Source organism: Sceloporus occidentalis, unplaced genomic scaffold (genome assembly GCF_023333645.1).
Source record: "Sceloporus occidentalis isolate IW3139 unplaced genomic scaffold, rSceOcc1.0.p SCAF_3, whole genome shotgun sequence".
NCBI lineage: Eukaryota > Metazoa > Chordata > Lepidosauria > Squamata > Phrynosomatidae > Sceloporus > Sceloporus occidentalis.
The window spans coordinates 182,196,734-182,223,684 of NW_028316983.1; the positions used below are offsets into that span (position 1 = coordinate 182,196,734).

General features: G+C 38.1%; 1 protein-coding gene across 3 annotated transcripts in view; it reads left to right on the forward strand.

Annotated features, from left to right (window-relative positions):
• Positions 1-26,951, forward strand: part of LOC149317186 (protein spire homolog 1-like) — a 112,091-nt gene that overhangs the window by 73,513 nt on the left and 11,627 nt on the right. The window contains exons 9-14 of one of the 3 annotated variants that reach the window (XM_089517004.1): positions 1,742-1,783; positions 10,909-11,078; positions 13,881-13,971; positions 16,193-16,335; positions 20,934-21,095; positions 25,242-25,379. In XM_089517004.1, the coding sequence (XP_089373130.1) occupies positions 1,742-1,783; positions 10,909-11,078; positions 13,881-13,971; positions 16,193-16,335; positions 20,934-21,095; positions 25,242-25,379 (746 nt within the window). The remainder of the gene's footprint in view (positions 1-1,741; positions 1,784-10,908; positions 11,079-13,880; positions 13,972-16,192; positions 16,336-20,933; positions 21,096-25,241; positions 25,380-26,951) is intronic. The other 2 variants (XM_089517001.1, XM_089517003.1) reach the window with 2 other exon arrangements.

A 26,951-nucleotide genomic window follows, 5' to 3' on the forward strand; every position in this document is an offset into this window, starting at 1 on the left:
CTGTCAACCCAGCAAAGCACAAGACACAGCATGGGCCAGTATTTGAACTGTGTGTTATACTATCATTTAGTGAAGCCACAGACCCATAACCCAAAAAGTAACTTTAAATTATATTTGTGTGCCAAAAGAAGTGAAGTGATCCTTACTAAGTTATAATTATACTTTTATTATTTAAAAAATAGAAATGTAATATGTGAAGCCCTTTAAACCTTTAGGGAAAGTACTACATTCGTATTATTGACACTGTTTTTTGACCAGAGTAGCTTGTTCTGTTCCAGAATCTACTTTCAGTCTTCTGTGTGCCTAAGTAGAAAAGCAATAAATACATACTGCCACTTATTTTATGATGAAATGTCTAAGGGAAGATTTATCCTGTACCCCTTTGAGCTACATCTTGACTTAGAAATTGTTTTGAAATGTTTTGTTTAGTCACATTTTTATACCTCAGATAAAAATAAGATTACAGGTTTTGACAAGGAGAAAGAAGACTTAAGTTGATTCATATGCTCTTCTTTATTAAACTAAATATAAGTTCACAGGGGGCTGAGCTTTCAAAATTCTGTCAACATTTTTTATCACAGAAATTTGGTGCTGTACAGTGTTCTCTCTCCTCCTGCCCCACCCCCATATTTTACATGTACTCTTATTACCGTATTGTAAAGGTTCTTCAGTTCCATGTTTGTGACTTTTGTCTTTTGGTTTTGGTTTTACTTTACCAATGATCCTAAGTATATACAGAGCTACTTGAAACATGACAAATTTCCTACATCAATATAATTTTCAGATGAAAAATATATTGCACAAAGTCACAAAGAAAAATATACATGTGTTTGTTTTCCTGTGCCACAAAAACCTATCATTGCTCAGGGCTACCTGCCCATCTGTACACATAATGTCATGTGCCAAGTACCCCTTACTGGAATCTATGTAACATACAGCCAACTTGGAAGGTGCTCATCCTTCATGCAGACTGCAAAAAAGCCCTTGTTTCTGTAAACTACAGGTAGAGTAATTTTTTTAATGTATCTAAGGGGTGCAGAACAGGTGCACTCTAGCACTACTGAGAGTTGTTTAATCCTTACTGTACACAGTAAGGACATCTTTTACACATTACACTCCCTGCATTTAGGATGGTACAAGAAAAGGGGCTTTTATTGTTTGCATAAGGAATGAGTAACACCTACATTGGCTGTTGCTTCCAGCAATAGTATGTTTAGGATCCTGATGTTGGATTCAGAATTGTGCAGAATTGTTCATAAGCTGGACACTTCCACAAGAGAAGCAGGAGATAAGGAATATTTGCTGATTTGCCTTCTCTCTTGCACCCCAGAGCTTCAAGAAAAAAATTCTCTTGAGGATTGAAAGACCTTCCAGAATATTATGGGAGATGGCTTGGGGGATGCTGGGGGAAGGCAAGATTGGGAAAGATTGCTTCTCTCTAACTTCCTGAAGTGGAAGCTTCTACTGTCTTCAAGAATCTTCCATGAATGGAAGGAGCCCTTCTTTTTGAGGAACTGTGGGTTTGCATCCTCTAGTGATGATGTTGCGGTGTTCACACTTACGTCTTTACAACTGTAAAGAAAAAGTGTCTGGCACATTTCAGATTTAGATTGGCATGTACATTTGAATTTGAAATGTGTCTCTCCTAAAACTAACCATCTATTTTTTTTTTTTTGCTTCCTTAACAACAAAATTGTTTTTCTTTTGTCATTTTTATTTCTTTTTCCTTTCTTTTTTCTAGCAATCCGGCCTCTTAGCATGTCTTACAGTTTTGACTTGTCAGGTAAAAAGTGCTACAGCACCTGACGTGGTTATTGTGATAAGTGTAAAATGTGTTCCATTTCATTTTGTTCATTTTAAGTTTCATGTAAGGAAGAAACCTAGAAGTCATTTTCCAGGTCATAGCTTGAACATTTTAAGATTCATTTAAATGCCGCCTCAAAAAGTCAGACAAATGCCCAATCAGATGAGAACAAAACCAGTGTAAAATATTTAAAAGATATGTCCTCCTTAAACTATTTTTCACGTATTTATTCAAGAGTCATCTATACAACTCTTTACATTGGCCAACTGTAACAATGTAATGATCTACAATAATTTGACAGGATACCTCCCTTAATCCTTGGGTCAGATCTACTAAACATGATTCAGAGTATCATCTATGAACAGGCATTGTACAGCTCTCCAGACATTGCTGGACTGTGACTCCTAGCAACCCTAGCCAGCATAGCCAGTGGTGAGGAAGGCTGAGAGTTGAAATTCAACAAAATCTGAAAAGCACATGATTCCTACCCCGGCTGTAGGGTCATGTGTTCTGCTTTCCCTTTCTCATATAAATTCCCGTTCTTTAAAGTTCAAAGTTAACCATGGTCTAATGTTACATCTCCACTTACATTTTATCCAGCTGTGCTAAGCTCCAACTCACAGCACTGACTATCATGAAAAGGGTTTCAAAACTGTAGTTAGTCAAGATTCTACAACAGGCGTACATCTTATACAAGTGGAATTTATATGCAAAAATTGGGGAAAGTGCTTTCCTGTTGTCATCTTAAGCAGTAATTTAAATAAATATTTTCTGCTTTCTTATAATATAAATATAGTTGTTACATCACTAATCTTTCACACTAAAGCATACAATTTTGTACTATTTAGCAAGTACCAAATTTAAATAGTGCTTGGGCTATGAATGACTTTTGAAGAGCTCTTTCTTTTCTCCTCTTTGTTAAGAAAATACTTTCATAATAGGCATGTGATTGACACAGAAATGTGATGGTACATCATTGTCTGGTTCTTAGTTTAAATTGTCCTTTTGTAGAACCACAATGAAGAGGTTTCATTAAATATTTTTGTGAGGAATAAATGGCTTATCACATGATTAGCACAAGTTTGAATCAGGATATAGGGCAAACAGGCTGTTGTGTTAAACGCTGATGAAATGAGGCTTTGGGTAAGCCAAAGTCCTCATGAAAATATGAATTTTGATGGGAAAACATGAAGGAGAAGAGAAATATGGCCCCACTTAAGGTAAGCAGGGAAATAATTCTAGGAGGCAGAAAAGAATGAAGAAAATACACTTTGGTTCACTGAAACTGATAGTGATAATGAGAAAAGCTGAATCTGGAAATATGGACTAGAAAGAGAGATTGGGCAAGACCTTAGAGAACTTAAAGATACAAACAATTTGTTTATGCTGGTTATGGAAGGTTTCTTATATGGTATGAGCATATTGAGGTGAATGTTCTGAACAACAATTTAAGATAATAGAATTCAAAGACATAGCCGTGTTAGTCTGGAAAATCAGTATGCAAAGGGATTTTATAGCACCTTTGAGACTAACCGAAAGAAAGAAGTCGGTACTATGAGCTTTTGTAGATTTGCGTAGGCTGAAGTCTACAAAAGTTCATGTTACCAACTTCTTTCTTTCAGTTAGTCTCAAAGGTGCTACAAGATCTCTTTGCATACTAATTCAAGATACTGAGATAGAAGAGTACGAAAAGAAGAGATGTCACCTCTCTCAAAGACTGAAAAGAAAGTACAGGTGATGTGTGCCCAGTTCCATTGTTCCTAGATTACAAAGGCTTTGGATAGCAACTGAAAGGTAACATGTAAGTTTGTTAGCCATTAGACTGACATTTAAGAAGGCCTAGAAGATGGAATCAAGGTCAGCAGTTTGATGACACCTTGTTCTGTCTGTATCTTCACTGGTTGTCCACAGAGATGAAATTCACCATAAGGCTCTTAACATAAGATGACACACATTGTAATGGCTAGCCAGCAATCTATATGTCTTTATGTTTGTCACCCAACTATATTTGGATTTTTTTAAAAAAATCATTAGTGTAAACCAGATTACTTGGAAACTATTAAATATTCATGTACGTCGGAGAAGGAGTCAATTGCCACACTTTATGATCCCCCAAACATTACTGCAGGAGCTAATGCCATCAAGGTGTTTGTAAGAAGAGAGATTTGATAAAAAGCTCCTTTTAATTAATTTTCAGGAACCTCTGATTGGTTGTAGCAAGAGAAGCTCCTTCACCTGAAAATGTCTACCACCTTGCAACAAGCCCAATTTTATAAAGCTACTAACAATAACTAACAAGTGGAACCTCGAAAATGTTAGATGTTTACTGTCTTAAAATTACCAAGAAATTAGTCATATCTGCTTTGATAGCATCAAGTTTCTTTGCCCCTTGTATTTATATATTGCTCCTTACTGATATTTTCATCTTGATTTGGCACTTGGGGAGAGACAACCAATGGAGCTGGGAATTTTGTGTACTGAAAGAGAATATCAGGAAGCCTTCATAATGCATGAGCTTCCAGTTTAGTAGTTAGCATTAGCTTTAATTATGGATCCAACAAGAAGATCTAAGATTGCAAGACATGGGGGAAGTGGTTTGATCCCCTAGGAGAACTGTTACTAGAAACCTGCTCCCTTTGCTTATAGATGAAATGCTTTCCTAGTCTGAAACTGGAGGCAGTTATTCAACTGATTCATTTATTTAATTGATCTTAAAATGATTCAGATAGGCTACTTATCATCTTGATGTGACCAGCTGCATACAGAAGGTTCAGTAATTAATAATTTAACAGATTTATCACTGGAGAACTCTGTTTTTAAAGGCAGTAATAACTTTCATGCTTTGAGCCCTGGGTACACTAACAAGGAAATAAGTGAGGAAACTTTGCGGGAATTAAGAAGATTAAGCAAACATTCTTTAATATCAGTGCACAATTCCTAGTATTAAGCTACTTAACTGAGTCTGAAATTTTGACCACAAATGAGAAGGCCTTGAAAGTAGGCCAACAAAATGACCTCTAGTACTCTAGTGCCATGCTGATACCATAATAATAAATTAGGGGGTTGAAAACTTAAATTAGAATTTATCCTTAAGTGGATTTGATATGAGAGCCTGAGGATAATTTTAGTTAAGGAAAAAAAAGTTCTCCCCAATAAGGTAATATCTAAACCTGAACTGGGTTTCCATGTTCTTCATACAGTGCAGTATATTATCAGAATGAAGGTTGAAGCTGCTATTCTCTTTTCCAATCTGTTTGCTGGTCATCTAGAATCCAAACAAAGGTATTGTAATTGAACTAACGTTCCAATTGTAAGCCCCAAGTAGTTAATGAAAAATTCTCACAGGTAAATGCAGTTTAGATTCAAAGATATTTTGTTGTTGTTGTGTACCTTCAAGTTGTTTCCGACTTATGGTGACCCTAAATAGAACCTATTCTGAGGTTTTCTTGGAAAGATTTGTCCATAGGAGATTTGATATTCCCTTCTCTGAGGCTGAGAGTGTGTTACTTGCCCAGGGTCACCCAAGGTCAAAGTTTCATGGCCAAGCAGAGAGTCAAACCCTACTCTCCCGAGTTGTAGTCTATCACTCAAACCACTACACCACACTGGTTCTCCTAAAGATCCTTTACATATTTATAATGTGATTAGGTATCTAGGGTGGTATAGTGGCTTTGGTATTAGATTGGGACTTTGATAGCCCAGGGTTTGTTCAGTTCATCCTTATTACGGTCATAGACCAGCATAAGACCAAGGTCTGAGTCCCTGCTTAGCCATGGAAACCCACTGAGTGTCCCCAGGCAAGTTACACTCTTTAAGCTAACGGGAAGGCAGTGGCAAACCTCCTCTGGCTAAATATTGCCAAGAACATCCTATGATAGGTTGACCATAAGTTGAAGCTGACTTGAATAACCATGACAATAAATGCTTACACCTAGACAGGTCCATCAAACAATGATTTCTACAAAACAATTTAGCTAATATCATTTCAAAAGATGGGCTACTTCATCTGTAGAGTAGGGACAGCTGGACATAGCATTCCATAACATCTACATTTGCCAGTTGACTGTGTTTGAATCTAAGAAGAAGCCTTGTGCTTACACACTCTCTGCTCCTGTCTTTTTGTTCTATATGCTCTTAAAGAAATTGGCCAGGATTCAACAGGCTCTTTGCACTGATGGATGAAGTCTCATTAGCAAATCTCAGAGGAAGTAGTTCCTCATATATACACAATGCCCACAATGCCTCCAGCCATTTTCACAACTTAAAAGTCCCTGGAGGATTTTCTAACCATCTGGAACAGATATTGAGGATGTTCAAGAGATTGTGTGGGGAGACGAAATCAGCCTACCTTGAAATTTAGTAATGCAAGGACTGAGATGGATCCAAGTCCAGAAATATTTTCTTGTATTTTTGATTATCAGTCATTTAATGTTGTACACAAACTATAAACTGTGGTTAATAAGTATTGTATGCTGAAACAAGACAGTTTTGTAACCCAAAATATGAAGATGGCTTTTTTTCTGATACCTTCCTTCCTCCCCCCCCCCCCCCACACACACAATCTCTAATCTAGCCACAGGAGCATGTTGAAATTGCGAACACATTATATATAATTCCTGTTTAGGGTGCCTTTCACTAATATTTTTCCTGTATAGGCTGCCTTACATTCTTAATATAAAAGGAAGAATCTCCACAAATTCTGAAACTTAAAAAAAAATCTGCTGTCTCTAGATTGCATATGTTTCTAGGCAAACAGTATATTATATATTCCCCAAACGTCTTTTCCAATTTTGTTCCAGTTAAAGCTGGTCTTCAGTGCAAACAGCATATGGCTACATGCTTAGTTGTGTTCATTTGTATATAATTTATGTACTTCATTATGAATTTAGTAAGTACAGTACTGGAGTCCACAAAATTTATACTAAAATAAATTAATCTAAAATGTGAAACACAAATCCCTTTCTTTTATACTGAAATAACAACACAGGTATCTGTCCAGAAGATAAATTGAATTCCATTTCGGTTTTTTATTATTTTACTTCAACTCACTAAGACAATATCCTTTAATAGTCACTGACACCAAGAGGCCTGACTCAGTCTTTTTAACAAAGTAAGGCCCCAAATAGACAGGCCAAATCGAGTGGCTTCTGGATGCTTTGGGGGCATGGCATTTATACAACACATGCCTATGAAGCAGCAGGAAGCTGCTCAGAGGCCACCTAAGGTGGCCTGAAGCCACTGACAAAAGGAGCAATGGCGGCCTGCTTTGGGAGTGAGTAATCTGGTCACCGTGGTCTTGGAGGAATTGCAGCCAGAGATCGCTCCATCCAGGCTGTCTGCTTGGGCCCTAAGTTTGCAGTCCTGTATGTGCTTACCTGGGCCCAGATCCAGGTAATATGACATTTGTACAGGTAGATTCAACATTTACAAGTAGACTCAATACTTTTCTAACAAAGTTCATATAGTATCTGATAGTGTTCTAAAATCTTGATAGCATAAGAGATATACTTACAAAGCCAACCTACCATTTGTTTTGGAATTACATTTGTCCCTCCATATTCACAGCAGTTAGGGGTGAAGGGCCCCATGAATATGGAAAAATTGCAAATAACCTCTCCCCCCCCCCCCCCATGAGAAGGTCTGCGCGGGTACCCTCTGGACCCCTGCCATGCCTGGATCACCCAATCCAGGCATGGTAGGGGTGGAGAAAGACCCCCCACAGGTCCCCTCCAAGAACCCTGCCATGCTTGAATCACCTGACCCAGGCATGGCAGGGGTGAAAAAAGACCCTCGTGGGTCCGCTCCAGACCCCTGCCATGCTTGGATCACCCAATTCAGGCATGGCAGGGGTCCAGAGAGGATGCATGGTGGTCTTTCTCCACCCCTGCCATGCCTGGATCATCTGATCCGGGCATTGGAGGGGAGGTAAAGGGGGTTGCGCGAGCTCTCTCCTGACTCCTCTGATGCCTGGATCAACTGTTCCAGGCACGGGATGGGTCAGGAGGGACAACTGTACTATCAACAGAGGCAACTGCTGCTGCTTTTCCAGTTTGTCTGGAATGTTAATGAGTATTGAATTAAGCAATTATTGATTTAAATTATTTATCTATGAAAGCAGTCTTAAAACATCCTTCTATTGAGCAACTAGTTTTCTAAGTAAGTTGAAGGATTTTGTTCTTTACTGTCAAAGGGGAAATGACCTCTCCCTACTTTTTCCTCATATGTATACAATCTTTCATTGAATATTATCCATTAGTTAGTTTATTAACTCAGTCTTTTCTTTTTCTTTATTTCTGTGAAAGTTATGGTCTTGGTTCTCTAGACATGACTAAAAATTGTGAAAGAGTAAATGATGTATGTACATAATAGTAATATGGACTATTAAATATTTAAAACAGATTTTAATAAATTAAAAACTATTACAAAACTGCTTAGATATTATCAAAATTATATTCTATTAAAAGTACTTCTCACTAAAAATAAGGTCATATTAGTTCTTACTATGTTTCACTCTGCCCATATCTTGAATAGTAGTTCATTTGACAGCAAATGTGAAGATCTTAACTTTATTAAAGTTAAAGTATACTATGCATATACTAAAGCTAGGAAAACATTTACCCACAAAGAACCTAATGGGCTAAAAATGAAACTGTTTCCTTTCTTCCACTGTAATTTCAGATTTATTACTTTCAGTCTTGAATCTGTTGTATGATTACAGTCGGCCCTTCTTATAAACGGATTTTTTATACACGGATTTAAGCATACACGGTTTGAAAATGTTCCAAAAAAGTATAAATTTACCTTGATGTTCCATTTTTTATTAGGGACACCATTTTGCTATGTCATTATACTTAATGGGACTTGAGCATACACGGATTTTGTTATACACGGGGGATCTTGGAACCAAACCCCAGCGTATAACAAGGATCCACTGTATTATCATTTTAGGTGTCACTGACAAGGATGCCCATATAGAAGTTTTAAACTTAATTTATCATGACTTTGTCTTTATGTATACATTCTTTAATTGAATATTGTGCATGAGTTAATTTGTTAACTAAGGCCCGATACACACGGGCATAAAAGCGCCATGCTGGTGCCGTACTAGGGTTAGAAACCGCATGACAACCACATGGTTCCTAACCCTAGTATGGCGCAGCACCATAACAATGTGGCATCCCTTCCATATGGGCGCCACCATTGTGACGTAAGCAGTGCGCGGCACCCACATGTCGCCGTGCACACTTACGTCGCAAGTGCACCAGTGGTGGACTTGCGATGTCACTGTGGCGTGACAAAAAGAACCCCGAAATACTGAGTTCTTTTTGCTCCCCAATGGTGACGCACCATTTGGGGGCTGTGCCGTCCCTGCGGAGCAAAAACGGGTGCCGGCAGGCTGCTGTTTCTCGGTGCTCTGTCCTGGGCCTAACTTTAGTTAATAGCTAGTAATAGCTAGTTTTCTAAGTAAGTTGAACAACAAAGTCGCCTCCAGATATATCACAGGAAAGCAAGGTCACCTCCAAAATATCACAGCTTTGGTTTTTCAAATTGTTGTTTTTCTAATGAACTTATTATTCAGAGTAGTAAAATTCAATAAAGTATTGAATTCTGGTAATACAATATATCAGTAACATACTAAAAAAATACAACCACTATAAAATATATTTTAAAGTATCACCTATTCCAGTTAGAATGATCAGAGACTTGCAAATTTTCTTGTCCTCATTAAGAGGATATCTTGATACGTGGGGGTGAAAAGGTCAACTATTAGATTGGGATAGAGGGTTGTATTTCAGGGTGTTTTGCAAAAATGTGCCAAAATTTTTGCTTTTTTCTTGAAAAACAATGGGTAAGATCCTACATTGTCAGACTTGGCTACTCTGGTGAAGCTCCATTTTCATTGCTACTCCTGTTGATGCTGCCACCAAGGCACCTACCTTTTTAAGTGAGGCAGTGCCTCAAAATGTTTCTGAGGTGCTGCAGATCAGTGTGCTAGGAAACTGCAGCTGCAGTGCTCTTCCAGTCACAAGACAGGTTGACACAGGCAGCTGGAGCTACAACTTGGGGTCCAGCCCTAGCTTGTCTCAAAGTCCCCTGCAGTTTCCCAGTACCCTGCTCTACAGCACTTTAGAAACCTTAGAGTTGGAGTACTGCCTGGCTTAAGGTGTTTTGGGCACTCTCTCAGCCTCATGGGAGGACAATGGCAAACCCCTTCTGAACAAATCTCCTCCCCCCGCAAAAAAGCATGATAGGTTTGCCTTAGGGCCACTATATGTCAGAAACGACTTGGAGGCACACAAGAACAACAACAAACATTTGGTCATTAACAATGGTAAACATGAATTCCAAAAGTTATGACACTGTAAACCCATTTTATAATCTCATAAATATGGAATAGAAAGCTAGCCATTTTTGTGCTTTGCACAAAAACATTTATTTTCTGCATTCAACTTTTTCTGTGCAAAAAACAAATGTTCTTTGTAAATGAAATTTTCATTTAAAAAGTTCCCCCAAAATCATCTAAAAATATGCCAAAAGTCTGTAATGTCACCTCTTAGGAAAAATTCTTTATTCATGCATGCAAGAGTAAAATAATGATTTCATAAAATAATGATTTAAGATGGCTCTCATGTTGTTGTTGTTGTTTTTGTTGTTGTTTTAAAAAACACTCTAGTTAAGTCTCCATTTACCTTTTGGAAAATGACACAACTGGCCCTAGTGGACTTTTCTAGGGAGGGGGAATCAGAATTGCAGTAGTACAGGGTGAAGAAGACATCAGCCATAGATCTTAAAGAGCAGAAAAGTTAATGTGGCATGATTTTGTTCTACAAGTTAAATATATTCTTGGCTTTACTCAATTTAACACTGTATGCTAGAAATATAAATATACAATCTGGATGAAATATCTTTGCGAAAGCCACATGTACACCACTTCAGCTTCAGTAATGGTCTGCTGTCATATCATATCTGTATTACATACCAGTGTCTGTACTTTCTAGACAAAAAATGAATGTGTCAGTTGTGGAACTTATATATAAATTGGTAGATCTAAGTGGAGCTTGCTCAACATTTTCACCACAAGCATTTCTGCCTTTTTCCCCTAGATGTATCCACACCAGAGGCCACCAAAAAACTGTCAGAGACCTGTGTAATTAATGGCAGCTTGGCATCTGATGCAAAAGTGAATGGTATTAGTGCTGCTAAGTTGACAGTACAACGGAAGAGACTGCTGAAAGCTCCCACTTTGGCTGAACTGGATAGTTCAGATTCAGAGGTAAGGCGTCAGGTAGCATATGTCACCTCTCAGGATTTACACTTGTTGTTAGCTTTTCTGTTTTACTATAATTAATACTACTTATTTTTCAAGCTGTTGTTTAAAAATTGCTTGTTTTATGTTATGTTTCCCTTCCCTAAACAAAAAAATTAACAAATCAATTTTGAAAAAGCAAGAGATTTATACAACTCACCCCTTGGTTTAAGATAAATAACCAATTCTCAACTTCATTGTTTGAAACATTTCAAGTTTTCACTGAAAAATTTTCAAGTTTCTTGCCCAAACCAAGCCTTGAACTGTTCACCTGAAGGATACCGAAGAATGATTTAATCTATGCATCACCGTCTAATTCTGGCTAACAGAGATAATTGTATGGGGACTAACAACATCAGGCAAAGAAGTTTGCATGCACCAGAAGGTTGGATGATACTTCTGGTTTGGGGAGAAGTGTGTCTTTACATATGTACATCAGTTTTATAGATTAAATAATATTATGCTGGAAATTATAGATACCCTGTGAGGTGGGGTCAGGGTTTTACAGTAAGTCAGGAGCAGGGCTTTGAACACTGCACAGGGAGGAAGGGAATATTGACTCCCACAGTTCTCGAAAAGGGGCATCTGCATGCATAAAGAACATTTACACATGTGGATGTCCCAAACTTAATTCCAGCTATAGTCAGAAATCTCTTTGAAGTTCTTTGTATCATGCAAAGATGGGGCGAGTGTGGTTTACAGACTGCCTTGCAGACTGCCAACACCATTTTTCCAAGGACCTTGAAAACCCTTAGCTAAAAATTTACCTGAAACAAACGTTAAAAATGTAATTAAACTATCAAGAAAATTAAAACCAATTGAAAACATGACCATTAAAAGGATACAACTAGCACTTTATGCAAAGCCCATTCTCCTTGAGCAGTCAGTGCTCAATGTATTGCTGAAACCAAACTTGGGGGCAAAACAGACGCCCTCTTTGTGGCGGCTTCCTGGCAGTTTGGGGGTATGTCATTTAGATGATACATGTTGCCAGGCCAGTAGGAAGTTGTGATGAAGCTGCCCACCTGACCACATGGTAGGCAGCTTTGTGGCGGTCCAGCAGCGTGATGTTTAGATGCTTCATGCCTTAGTAGTACTATAAAGCCACGACGGCAGCAGAAGAGTCGGTTTTTTGCCACCTCAGAAAGGAGAGCTTTCTGCCACTTATTTTTGAGCCGGCAAAATACCAGGTTGGGGGCATGGTGTGTGGTTGCTGCAGCCCCAACCCAGGGTTCCAAGTTTTCAGCTGCCTGTAGAAAGATAGCACAGAGCGTACCAGTCTAATCTCTTTAGGAAAGATGTTGCAGAGCCTGGTAGCAGCTACTAAAAAGGCCCACGTTATTAAAAATTGTGTCCCATCCCCTGTGAGACATGGGAGGATACTTTTGGTTTGTAAAGTAGATCAGGGTATGGCCTTCTCAGTCCCTGTTGGAGTAGCGCTGCAGCTACTACACTCCTAGCAGTTGCCCACCTTTTATAGAAGTGCAAAGTGCAGTGTTGGTATCACCAGTGGAAATCTGGGGCCCTGCAGCCTGGCAGCAGTTCACAAAACCAAATTTGACAGGCAGCAGGTCAGTGTACTGTCAAGAAAAGGAGCACATCACTCCAGGGTACAGCTGCACACAATTTTAGCTGATCCCAGGGTGAGAGAGGAGATGATCTTGGCCAGTCAGATACCATCCTTGCTGTTAAACAGTCAACAAAGGTGCCAGTGAGTAATTTTGCCCACCTCTTGTCACTCTGATGCCCTCTTTATTTTCACTAACCAAAGATGTTATTGTCATATTTCTTTATATTTTCTATTTCTGTTTGTATTTATTGTGCTTTTGGGGGGGGGGGGGGGTTGCAAAGAATTTTGATAATTAACGTAAGAATTGTATAGTTGAAAGGGAAACTGAGGATCAGTTTTTAAGAAATCAATCTATAAATATTTTAAAGAACAAATGGTAATAATAATTATTGGCTCTGCATGCCAACAGTGGGATCTAATTAGTTGCTGCCGTTCCCACTCTGGAGATGATTACTGTACTTAGATTAAAATTAGAACAGAGCTGCAGCCTTTGAATCATTGTGCATTATGCTTTGTTTTGATGTTCACACTGGCAGGAAGAACTTACAGTATATCAGCTAGGGAGAAAAAATGGGAAGGAACAGCAGGCAGCCAGAGACTGAAAGAGAGAAAGAGGAGAGGGCATGAGGGAGAATGAGAAAGAGAGAGACAAAATGGTCTTCTTTCAAAAAAGAGAGAAGACTGTGATAGTGGGGAATGAGGTGTAAATGTGTCATTTCCCCCACAGCTTATAGACATCTTTGTGAGTTTTTGTCATACAACAATATTTTTATTATCCATTTACACATCTACATTGTTTATTCTGTGCTATCAAAAACCCTGATCTTGGTCAGTTTGCAAATACTGGTATCTAAAAGATAAATATCCTAAAGTCACCAGATCCCTTGTGATCTTGGAAGCTGACTAGGGTCAGATGTGGTTGGTACTTGGATGGGAAACTGCCAATGAATGCCAGGTTGCTATAGGTGTCAAAACCACCTCTGAGGATTCCTTACCTTAAAAAACCCCATGAAATTCATGGGGTTGCCATCAACAGGCAACTTGAAGGCTCATAAACACACAGAAAGAAAAGTACTGTAGTTGATCAAATTAGATGGATATAGAGATGGGTGGTAGATTTTCTAATTTTGTAAAGGGTTAGAAGAGGCAATAGATTACCAGGATTTCTAAATACCATATTTGTTGTTGTTAACTTCCAGGAAGAATCTATACACAAATCAGCCAGCAGCAGTAGTATCTCTCCCTCACAAATGGAAGATACATTTCCAGAGATCACATCTGGGAAAAAGGGTAAGTTTCTTGACATGGAAAAAGAAGGGGATTGTATTGATTATTACACAATCAAGTGAAGGAGATTGATCAAATGGGGGATTCCTGGCTTATTCAGTTAAATGAAGGTGGGGAGTTTTGCTAGAAGCCCTAGAGGACTGGGTTAAAATTTTGTTGTTGTTTTTTTTTTGTTTATGAGAATTGTATCACCTTTCTCCCCAAATGGGATCCAGTTCCTGTTGTCCTCCAGATGTTGTTAGACTGTGGGTGCATATGCACTGTACAGTTAATGCAGTTTGACACTACTTTAATTGCCATGGCTCCATTTTACATAATCCTGGAGCTTGTAGTTTTGTGAAGCACCATCACACTTTGGCAGAGAAGGCTAAAGACCTTGTAAAACCACAAATCCCAGAATTTCATGGGATGCAGCTACAGCACTTAATGTGGTATCAAATTGCATTATTTCTATAGTGTAGATGCACCCTATTACCCCTCCCCCCCAAAAAAAATATCTCTTACCACTGGCTGAAATATGTCAATCCCTAATGTTAGGTAAGGATATGAGACTTAGGTCTGGGCAGGACAAAGCTAGAGAGTGCAGTTCAAAATTTCCTACATGCTTTCGGTATACCTCTTATGTCTTGGACATCTTGAGGTCCTGTGGTTGAGATAATTGGTCACAGACCTGGGCAGACCAGTAAGGTAGTCAAAGTACAGAACAGTGAAAGCACCTTGGATGCAAGAGGGTGTAGTTTCAAACTTTTATTTAAAAAACAGTGTTCAGATGGCTGAAGAATGAGGACACTAGAGATCTCTGCCCTCAGATCAATTAGAAGAAGACAAATGTGATTATTGGACAAAGCACTCCTAAGATATATCACATGTGCTCTATTTGTTTTACTTACCCCTCTCTTACAACATTTTTGTAACTCTAATATCTTGTTGCATGTATTGATGGAAGCCTTAGGGTCACCATAAGTCAGAAACAACTTGAAGATACACAACAACAATTGCAACTGGATAGAAAAGTGCTGTTTTGGGGTCAAAAACATCCTATTGGAGAGGATGGTTAAATCCACTGTTAATCCCAATCGGAGTGGAACTATAGAATCAATGGAATATACAGAAATTGAATATCAAGTTCCCATTGATTATGTCTCCTTTAGTTGAGACTGAGAATTAGATTCATTTCTGTGAAATCTCATGCTGTTTTCTTTAGCAATTTGATTTTCCCACTGAGGGTGCAAGGGTGGACAATTCTAGAGGGGCACAGGCCACTTGTCCATCTTTACATCCTTCCCAGCTGGCTGCACAGACAGGCCTGACATCACCAGAAGTAACATCACATCACTTCCAATTTCATTTTTGGCTGATTCCCCCCCCCCCCTTATTTTAAAAAGCTTAGAGGTAGGCAAGAAAGCTCTGTGTTAGGGTCACCATAAGTTGGAATTGACTTGAAGGCACAAAACAACAACAAAGTGAGCATGTTGGAAGTTGAGGTGGCATAACTGCTACATGTTGGCAAAATTTTGATCCGTTCTGAGCAGGTTTTGGAGTAGGAGGCAAAAATCGTTCAAAAAGATGGGGGTGGTCAGCAGAATTCAGAGGCCACACTTTCCTCAACCTTCCTTTATAACAACACAAGATGCAAGGAGGATATACTACAATCTTCTAATGAATTAAGTTTGTATTGAGAGGTATATACTGATGAAGGGAATAAACACTTTGCTCCAGCTAACTTAGAGAGATGCTGGGAGTTGTAGCTTTTCCCACACTGGATTTGGCATATGTCTCTATAGTTTGCAGATTTTGCAGAAACATCCAGCTATCTTTTTTCATTTAATAAATTAGATGCAAATATATTGTATCCAATCAATTAAATATAAAAGAGCATACTGAATTTTAGCTTGCTCACCTGTCTTTTCTGGAACTAAATTGTTTTTATGAACCAGGGGATGTTCTTGAGTTGCAATGTTGTGATGTAACTTTATTTAACAAGGGTAAGTCGCCACCATAATAATATGTATGAGTATTTAACAACCTCTGTATCTAGAGCATCCCAAATTGCACCCAAGACCTTATTTTTTCAAAGCATTGCAACATTTGCCCCAGAGTAATAACACTGAGTTACCTGTATCTCATCTCTTTGTTCTATTTGTCTTACGCTTAAAAGAAAATACCTCACTGTTAGTAAAGTTAATTGTTAGTCCGGAGTTAACTAATCTAATTGAATTTATAGTGCCTCCAAAATTCTTGCCAATATCATCCACACCACAGCCAGAGAGGAGACAGCCGCCTCAGAGACGTCATTCTATTGAAAAGGAAACACCAACCAATGTACGACAGTTCCTGCCCCCAACAAAACAGAGTTCCAGATCACTTGTAAGTAGTGTGGTAGATCATGTTTACCACTGGCTTAAGGGTTCAGATTAAAACAACTCCACACAATAGGAATTGAAAAAATCTAACCTTTTGCTGTGATGAAATCCCAACTACAAAATCACCTCGAACTGTGTAAAAATTTGGATAAGGACTTAAGCTGAATGGAACCTCCAGAAGGAGACAATTCTGAACTTTCCGATTCAGACTTTGTTTTGATTGAGAAAATTCTTATTAAACATCCTGATGAAATGAGTATATCTTCATATGACAGATCTTTACATAGATGTGCACTGAACAAAAATGAAACAAGATTTGTTTTATAGCTTTTAATTTATGTTACTGAATATCGATATTCCCTGTATTTTAAAAGTGTGTTTGGTTGAAAAGAACCCCAACCAGCATGTTATCACATTACAATATTGAATTCACTGAGTACAAGAAAAGATTCTTCTTGAAAAGAAAGTACACCACATTCAGTTAATTGGCTTTAATTGAAAGCAGTTTTTGACAGCACATAAGTATCATGGGGATAACAAAATGCCTAGGCCTACTGCTTTAAATGCCTTGCAGTTTCATAATAAAATGGAAGTTCACTTTTTAGTCTCTTGTTCCTTGCCAGAAGGGCACTAAAGGCCCCTTAGAACTGAGTGAGAGAGTAAAAGAATTCAGGTTTTGAGAGAAGGGGTACTTGCCAGCACTTTAGGTCAAAAAAGTGAGAGACTAGCATTGACTAACGTTACAGAGAGGCCTTGTTTTTGGCTCAAGAGGGTGTGATTTTGATGCCAGTTCTTCAAGGTGCTGAGGTTAATGTATTAAATAATACACTTTACAGACTCTTCTGCAAGAAGAAATCAAATATTTTTATCATATGATTTTAACTTGAGTACAGCTTGTGATCCTGAGTAAATGGCATGTCATTAGCCTTAAGCTCATTTGTCAATGCAATATGCAGAGTATGGCACAAAGGGAATTCTTTCTCAGGAATTAGCTTACAAACATAATTGTTTGGCACACGAAAGAGTGAGTTCATTCAAAGTATGACTGAGGGAAATAATCAAATCCTGTAGTTACTTTTTCATGGGGTATAAAAACTTTTTAATTGGGGCCCATCACAGGCATGAATTTTCTGGGAGTGGGGGATAATAATTTTCAATTCCTTACATGTTTGACATTTCTGATTAATGTGATAAATTGTTCTGATCCTGTTCAAAACTTGGGGATCTTCTCAACCTTTTAAAAAAATCTCATCCCATTCTTTGCTTTTTTTAAAATAAATTAATAATCTAAAGACATTCTTGATTTTTTGATTTAAAAAAAATAAATTTATAAAGTTACTTGTGCTTTCTTCACTTCTAAAAACCAAGTACTTGCCCTTTGACATTACTGTCACATGAATTCAGATGCTAGGTTGATGTTGCTGTCAGAATGTAGTCATTGAGAGAAAGACTATCATTAGACAGCTATATAGTTCTTGAGTTTAGACTGAGGAAAATTAGAGCAAGAACTGCAAATATAATATTTTATGGAAAAAAATCCACATTTATGGGAAACAGAAAGATACTGGACGAAGGACAAAATACACCAATAATTATTTCTCATAATAATCTTATATTTTATATCTTGTACCAATGAAAGGTAAATGAGCACTTTCTTAACTTCCTTGTCATTTGATCTTATGAGAACGAGAAAGTTTGTTTTAAGTATTTGTTGTTATTTATTTTAAACATGTATATGCCATTTTTTGTAAACAGCTCAAGGTGAGTACAACATATCATTAAAACTATGTCATATCAATGTTTTAAGAAAAAGGCCAAATTAGCATCAGGAACAACAACTACAAAAAACAAAAACCCCAAAGCAGTTAGAAAGCAAAACCCAAAAACAATGAGACAATATCTGGAATTAAAAGCAAACAAGTTTCATTTTAGCCAAAAGGCTCTTCAAAAACATCTGAAATTATATGATGTCCAGACTTGATGGATTTTTTAAAAAAGATCACTCCATTACCACAACTTAAAACCTCTGTTCTCAGTAGATGTCCTGAAAACCTTTGTTTGGTGGTAGCTCATAAGCAGGTTCATGGGCTGATGCAGATGAGAAAACCCACTTCTTTAGATTCACAGTTTTCGACCTCTTTAGGACTTTGGATATTAAAGCCAATACCTTCAATGAGCCCAGAGACACCTAAGTAAATCCTGCAAATCAAATAAGGTTGGTGTGATGTGCTTCTTTTAATCCTCTGAAATTAGAAGCACAGTTCTTTTTTAGTGTTGCATCCACCATAGGTCCAAAACACACTGCAGAAATAATCCAGTTTGAGACCACTTTAATTTCCCTGGCTCAGTGCTAGGGAATTCTGGGAATTGTAGTATTGTGAGACATTTAGCCTTCTCTGTGAGAGAGCTCTGGTGCCATTATAAGCTACAGTTCCCAGTGGTCTCAGACTAGATTATTTCTGCCGTGTGTTTTGGACCATAGTTAAATGTCCCCTGGAGCTTGCCATATATGGAGTGAAGAATTCTTTTCGCATTTCTTTTTTTATTATTATTGTGGAGATACTTAATTATATACTTGCCCAAGGTCACCCAGTGGGTTTCCATGGTGAAACCCAGTGCCCTGGTCCAGCACACAAACTATTATACCACACTGGCCCTCACTAAATGGCTATTTTCCTGCTGTGGCAGGAGCAGGTAACCAAATCATGCTAATAAGGATATAGGAAGGGACCAGGCCTTCTGATCCTCTACATGAGGTGAAGTATTCATCCCACAGTTTTGTGTTAATACTTCCAGCTTTATATACTACATTCTCATGTCAGTGAGTGAGAATCATGCTGTACAAAAAGGTGATGTAAGAAAAGAAAAAGAGAGAGGGCTCCTCCAGACTGGCCAGAAACCTTCGGGTTTGGTGGGAGTTTTCCCCTGTACTTCTCAGGATATTTTCAGATATCCATACAGTGTACCTCCTGTTCCAGTCTATTTGTCATGGATTTGAGGGACTATCTGCAGCTTTTTAAACCTCAGTGCAAGGTGTGTGTGTTTTCTGTCCCAAGAGTTTCTAATACAGACAACTGGCAAGTCCATGTATACATCAATTATCTCGGTTCTTTCTGTTTTTCTGGACAGTGCTATTGATAACATGTTGAACTGAGGTGGAGGAGAGGTGACCTTTGCCGTGGGAATTTTCCTCTGATCTTTATTCCCTCATTACATTCTCAATTAACAAAGTAAACATTTCCTCTGCCCTGCACTGCATTCACAGTATAACCTTATACAATCATCCCTCCATATTTGCGGCTTTGATATTTGCGGATTTGATTATTCAGGGATTTCATTAATATGTTCTCTCTAGGACTGTCTAGGTCCTCCAGTGCAACTTTGTGGTCAACTTTAAAAGTTGCACTGAAAGACCATTTGTAGCTACTCCAGTGCCATTTTATGGTCAGTATATGTTGGACATTGACCACAGAGTTGCACTGGAAGACCTAGAGATTCCTAGAGAGGTGTCCGCTCAGGTAAAAACAGTGTTTTTTTTATTTGCGGTTTTTCCATATTCACGGGGGTCTTGTTCCTCTAACCCTAGCGAATATGGAGGGACAACTGTATTTTTTTTTTACAAACACAGTGCTGAAATAGTATAGTACATTACCTCTATGGCACTTTTGCAGTAGAACTTTTATATATATTTAATGTGCCAGCCCAGGAATGTGCATACTGGGAACAGAGCATGAGGGGGAAGTGTTGAGTTCATGGAGGGAATGATGGGGAGAAAAAAGAAAGCCTCCCCACAGCAGAGTTAACCCTGTTTATATCCCAAGCATACAACTAACCTTCTTGTTCTCAACCAAGATCTTTAAAAATAGTGAATGACATCACAGTATATTTAAGGCATTATTGGATATGGAGGAACACCCATTACAAGGCATCACAAGGCATGAAATCTAGAAGTAGAATAATCCAACATTTACCAGAACTATTGGCCTGTCTGGATGAGCCCAGAGAGAAAGAGAGCTTGAATATGGTGTTTTCTTTATAAGTAAATATAGATCTGTTGTACTATAGTGCCTCCTACAGGAATTAGATGACAACATTTCTTAACCATATGTTCATGAAAACAGATTTTTCAAACTGTCACCTTATTTTGATCCAGTATAATTTAATACTGTTAAAGTTTGTCCTACCTATTTTTAACATACATGTGTGCTTAACAGTATAGTTCTGTGACCAAGATGCTCAAAATACGAAGAAGATTACACAGCTACATTCACAGTGTTGCTTACCTTAAATTTCATAACAAACTCCTCATCCTTGTGTACTGATGGGATTTAATTGTTCATCTTTTCTAACAATGGCTGGTTGTTCTCAAGGTGAAAGAAAAGCCTGTCTTTATTCTGTTCATTTCCAGTGAAAAGGAAGTTATTTGCCATTTAGTAGGATTAGGTGAGAATTTGTCCTGTGTCACATACTAACTAGGGATAATTGAACAGCATTCCCAGTATGCAGAGGAACTTGATACTGAAATTCAGTACGTTATCCAAAGTACCAGATAAACATTTTGTTCATGTTCAGCATTCCCTTTTCTACTTCCTGTCTGTTCAGATTTCCAGGTTCTTTCCAAGGATGACACTCAAAGTCCTTTTTGCAACTATACATACAGCCTCTCAGCTTAGCTCCCATCCTTTTGACGCAGCCCTGTTTGGGGTGGTGAGGACTATCTATTATCTGTGTGAGAGAACATTTAACAAGTGGAAACCTTCCAAGGTTTGCCTCGTACTGTTGGCTTTATAAATCTTCCTACAAGTCTTTCTCTCTTTCAAGAGAGTGAGAGATTCCTAAACTGTGGCAAGAGCTCACTAAATTCTGATTGAAATTGATTTCAGCATCTGTAGGAGTTTTCTGTGCATGTCTAGATCCTCTAATCAATACCCCCAGGGTTAGAAATTAATTGTGAAAGGACAGTAAACTCGAAATGGAACATCACAAGAAATTAGGGAAGGACCTCTCAGAATATTCAGTCTGTGGAGTTTTGGGATGAGGAGAGAATTCAAGTGGTAGAAAGTCAATATAGCAAAAATAAAATAAAAATGAATTTAAAATCACCTATGTCTGAACTATCCAGATTCAGTTTGCCCAGGTTCTGACAATTAAGAATGGCCTTGTATGCACGTGTATACCAATCATAAAACAAGGTTTAATCTAACACAGGGTTTTAGATTGAGATACTCAAAGATACTTAAAAGGAACATAAATAGATCTGAACTTCTAAGCTTTTTTTCTCCACAAACTTTTCAAGTGCTCATTTATGATATTTTATTTCATTCAAATTATTCCTGTTTTAATTTTCAGTAGGTGACAGTGTATGTGTACATGAATGTCTGAGACATTTTCAGCCCATTCCAGTAAGCCACTACACTTTGATAGCTGTGCTAGAGAATAAGCTTCAGAGCTCATCCAATTGTAAAAACACTGTAACTAGATGAATTACCTCTGGTGCATTGTGAGCTATCAGAATTGAAGCAATGGCCCAAGCCAAGTAGTCTTGGCACTGTATTGGCACAGTGGGGGCATAGAAGAGGCTTGGGAGAGCCCCTATCTGTCCTGAGGTCCTTTTGGGCTGCAGCAGCTCCAGCTTTAAAAAGCTTGGATCATTTCTCACAAAAATAAAGTTCTCGGGTAGACTTTAGCTGGAATGTAGAGCAGAGCTGGATTATGAGTCTGCACTGTTTTCCTAAAGTCCTTGACATATGAATCATTCCACAGCCATTCTCAACAGAATTTGAACTCATTAAGTATATAGAAAGAAGCTGAACAAACACTTATATAAGGAGAATGTGCACACTATATCTAACACTTGGTTCAAAAGAAACTGAAGGTACAGGTGGAGAAACCTCTCCTGAACAGAACCTCTCACCTTAAGGAAGTTGTGCAATGGCTTGATGGTACTTTTATGCAGCTCTCATATATTTAAGTGGGGACTGTGGAAACAGAGTCGTAGGTAAATACACCCTGTGTTTTGGCAGCTATTTTAAATACATGGTGGTGAATTTAAATTACTTTTTACAAGGCATTGGATAAAATTAATATACAATGGGGATTAAATGGCCAGGATCCACAGAACATCTTAAGCTCACTTAAGAGTGTTCTTGTCCTTTCCTCTCCTTTGAACAGCTAACTCTACTGCCTATATCACAAAGAATTTGAAGTCACTTTCAGTTCCAGAGACAGTTTGTCAAGCAAAAGGGAGCACCGGTTGTTGGAGAAAAGCAAGGCAGTAGTGGCTATAGACTCATAAGAGTTTTCTGAGTTTGGGATTCTGGCCCACATTAGACAGAAACATGCAAAGTGATTCAGTGAAAACCTAAATGTTGTTCATACACAGTTTGCACATAGGACATCTCTTTGGTGAAGCATGCTTGTGTTTTTTTGAGCCCTGCCCCAGTGTCACTCCTTCTTCTAACATTTGCACATTGAACATGGTAACTTCCAAAGAAACTGCCAGTTCATGGGCATGGGGTCATGTGCCTGAGACTTGCATACTTGGTCACTTGTGTGTTCAAGTACACAAAGCTTATATACATATACAGGATTCGTTTGTGGACAGTGACACAGATGTCAAATGTAGACTTACAGCTTGGCTCTGCTTGAACACAGGAATGTATTACATAAAAGTAACTCGATTTGGACCATACCTGAAAATCACAGCTGGTCTTTCATAGGTCTGCAGGTTGTGTTGTGCTTTAGGTATGCACAGCCAAATATTTTGCATTAATTTAGAGCCATTTTAAACTGATAATTACATCTTGCTTATGCCACACAAATTTTTTTCAATTTTTAACATAAATTCATATGCAGCAAATAATCAATTTTCAGTAGTCTGCTGCGCTTGCTAGATTTTGCTGACTCAGAAGACAGAAAAAGTCTTGGAGAGTGTTTGTACCTTGTTACTATAATAATCATGAGACTGATATGAATTATGTGTGGAACTGATAATGGAAAATTATACTTTTATCAAATTTTAGTTGGATTTTCCCCTGACTTATTCATATAATAAGAAAGTTTTAAGCTAAGATGGAATCTAATTTCGACATCTTAGATTTTATTCTTATAACAAGTCAGCCATGTTTTTATTTAATGTTGCATTACAGTTGGATTGTCTTTGTGTAACTCCTTAAAAATGAGTATCTCAAGATGTGCTTTTTTATCTTTTTGTTTATGCCTGTTTTATGTATTTAATGAGTTATGTCAAGTAAGAATAAAATTATTTCTCCCTACCTAATATAGTAGAGGAATATGATAGCCTGTGTTCAGGAAAGGAACTAAAAGACATAGTGTATTTAATGTTTTTGTTCCCCCAGCTAAAATCTGCTCTATTGGATAGGGGGTCTTTTGTGGAATTATGATAAGGATCTGAAGGGGGAAGAAACTGCCCCTCCCTGCCCAATCTTCCTTCAGAAGAAATCTCCCCTGGATGGCAGTCTTTTTTGTGAACAAGAGGATACCTTCTGTTCCTGAAAGGGCAACTTGGGATTCATTTGGATATCAGGGTGGCTTACAGTATTTAAAATACAATAAAATAACTGATATGTTAAAATTATCTAAAGCCCCAAATCTGCAAAAGCAGCTTTCAAAAAGAAAAAAGGTCAAAAACTTGTTTAAGCCCCAGAAAATAGCACATTCGTCATCTGGTACTAGGAAGACCTTAGAAATATTCTTCATTTCCAAAATGTGTTAATAAGGAAAGGTGTTTGATCTGAAACACAGCATCTCTGTAAACTGGCTGTACTGAATTTTGGCTCTCTAGAATTAGGACAAATGTTAATGATTGAAAAGGAAGATTTAACTCAGTTTGTAGTCTTTGTAAGTAGCTCAAGCAGGATGAAGTTCTTTGTGTTCCATTTCTAGATGGGTAAGACAGTAGTCCTTCAAAGTGTGGTGGCTCCTATATGCTCATTTTTACAAGATCTGCATCATATATGATTTTTTCCTCTAACTAAAAGACAGAATAATAGTAAAGCCATGTAATGTGAAATAATCTGCAATTAATTTGAGTTGTATATTTTGGTTTGCTAAATAAGTTTTGCAGCATTGTGCTTGCATTTACAATGGAATTTCCTGTTGTTTTTCCTGAGATCACCTGAACTCAGCCAAGTATCACTGGTTGCCACTGTTTCTCACACCGTTAGATAAACAGTGTGCCAGATTGCAAAGCATTACATGGTAGAATAGCATTTTCTGCCTTTCAGTTAGAACTATGCAACCAATAGCACACTGATGACCGGGACTGTGTATTTTTATTCTGTGGTACTAGCAGTATTGGTCTAAGCTTATCATTCATAGGCTAGGAAGGTTTAGTATTGGAAAGTAGTTCGGCCAGTTCTACATTCTGGTTCATGTCACAAAGATCTTCATATTGGCTTAATATTTTTGCTATTTCCACAAGATATAATAGTTTTAAATGCCATTAAAATTCTGTGTAAATAAAAAAGTCACTGTGTAACAGTAACCACACTGAATAGTTGTAACTGTATTGCACTCACATACGGTACCACAGAATAAAGATTTCTCTTGGATTGGGCTACTAACCATTTCTCAGACTGCTCTAGACATCACAGAGTGTCAAAGTAGCTTCATTGAAAATAATAATCTGTGTTTTAGGGTTAGATGACACTTCTGTGTCTTTGTGAATCAAATCAGTTATAATATGATGAATATGACATTAGCTTAACAAATGTCAGTGGGTTGCACATCCAGATTCCTGGCCATCTTGAAACTCGTGATGCCTATGGTTCAGAAAATGTTCTTTCGGTTTGGGTGGTGGAACTTCTGACTAACCTGGTGGCTGGGTCTCTTGACTGGTGGCTGGGTGGTATTGTGAAGTGCATATTAATAGACGATACTGGTTTTCAGGAGGAATTTTGCTACCCAGTGGAATGCCTGGCTCTCACGGTTGAAGAAGTAATGCATATCCGTCAAGTACTGGTGAAGGCAGAACTAGAGAAGTACCAGCAGTATAAAGATGTCTATACTGCCCTCAAGAAGGGAAAGGTATGACTAAATTCTGTTCATTTTCCAGTGAACTGCCACTAAAATTTGGAAGAATTGAGTTAATTACAGGTATACCTCAGTTGAAAAAGACAGTGTGTTCCTGGGCTTTACTTAACAGGCCACAAAAACCCACTGGGTGACCTTGGGCAAGTCATACTCTCTCAGCCTCAGAGGATGGCAGTGGCAAATTCCCTCTGAAGAAACTTGCCAAGAAAACCCTGTGATAGGTTCACTTTAAATTTGCCATAAGTCAGAAACGACTTGAAGGCAAACAACACACATAAAATACCTGGGTTTAAAAAACAATGTGTTCCTGGGCTTTACTTATTTGACAGAAAATTTGGCACCAGAATTAGAAATAATATGTAAAGAATGGGGATAGGTTCCTGCACCACAAAGCAATTCAACAGGTTTCAGCAGACATTTTATCCAAAACTAACAAGATGCACATGTGAAATGAAACAATCAGATGAGGTAAACCTTGAAGAAGGAAATAAAAAAGCAGCTTTTTTTACCTTGTCTTTTGTAGCCAGGCACACATGGCTACAATAAAATCAACTAGAGGATAATCCTGCTCTTTCCCAGCTCAGAATTTATTCCATTGTTTACTGCAGACACAGTGCTGCACTAAAACACAGAAACACAAGCTTCAAGAGTCTATGGGCCTGAACACACAGGCCAAAATAAAGCTGCTTCGGATTACTTTGGAGGTATTCTGTTTAAATGATGCATGCATCCTAAGAGGCCAGAAGCCACACCAAAGCCACGCTCCAGTCCTAAGGACTGGGGCACAGCTTTGGTGTAGCTTGTATTATGAAGGGTCCCAGAAGTAGCAATTTAGAATAACCCCAAAGCATTTCAAATTATATTCATCAATTAATGGTTTAATTAAACAAAATTTTCACACACTTGAATGTTTCTTTGGTATACACAAACAGGTGGTCTTTGTCTCCTATAAGAGTGTTGAAAGGAATTGAGTTCTGCAAACTGTAAAGCTATGTGAAAGTGAGAAAGATTTTAAAAATCCAGACATGTCCTTCTGTGAATGGAAGGAAATTGGTATGTCATGAAGGTTTCCTGATGGAGAAGGGAGGAATTTTTGCTGATTCTCCCTTTCTCCAGCATCATCATCCACTGTGTTCTAGATGATGTCCTAACCCCTGGAAAACATTTTAGGAGATACAGTGACAATGAAAAATAATCTAGCTCTTCTATCTTCCAGTTCTCTTCCTCCCAAGCCAATATCCTTGTTCCAAACATAAGTCTGCATTCAACCTATTGAAGCCAATGGGATTTACTTATGAGAAAGCATGCCTTTAGGACAGTGTTCTTGAATATGTGTAGGGCATAATCCAGCATAACACAAGCAAAATTTCTCCTCTTTCTCTTGGAGTCCACCCTTGCCCCAAAATCTAAAGCATTTCAAATCCATCAGGGCAGTTTTTCAGGACACACAGGCAGAGATGCTGTAAGGATGTGAACTGCCTCTCTTTTCCACTCCTAGAGGCTGTGGAAGTAAAATCAGTTGGACAATTTAAATATATTTAATGTTTTATTTAGAGGAAAATATTT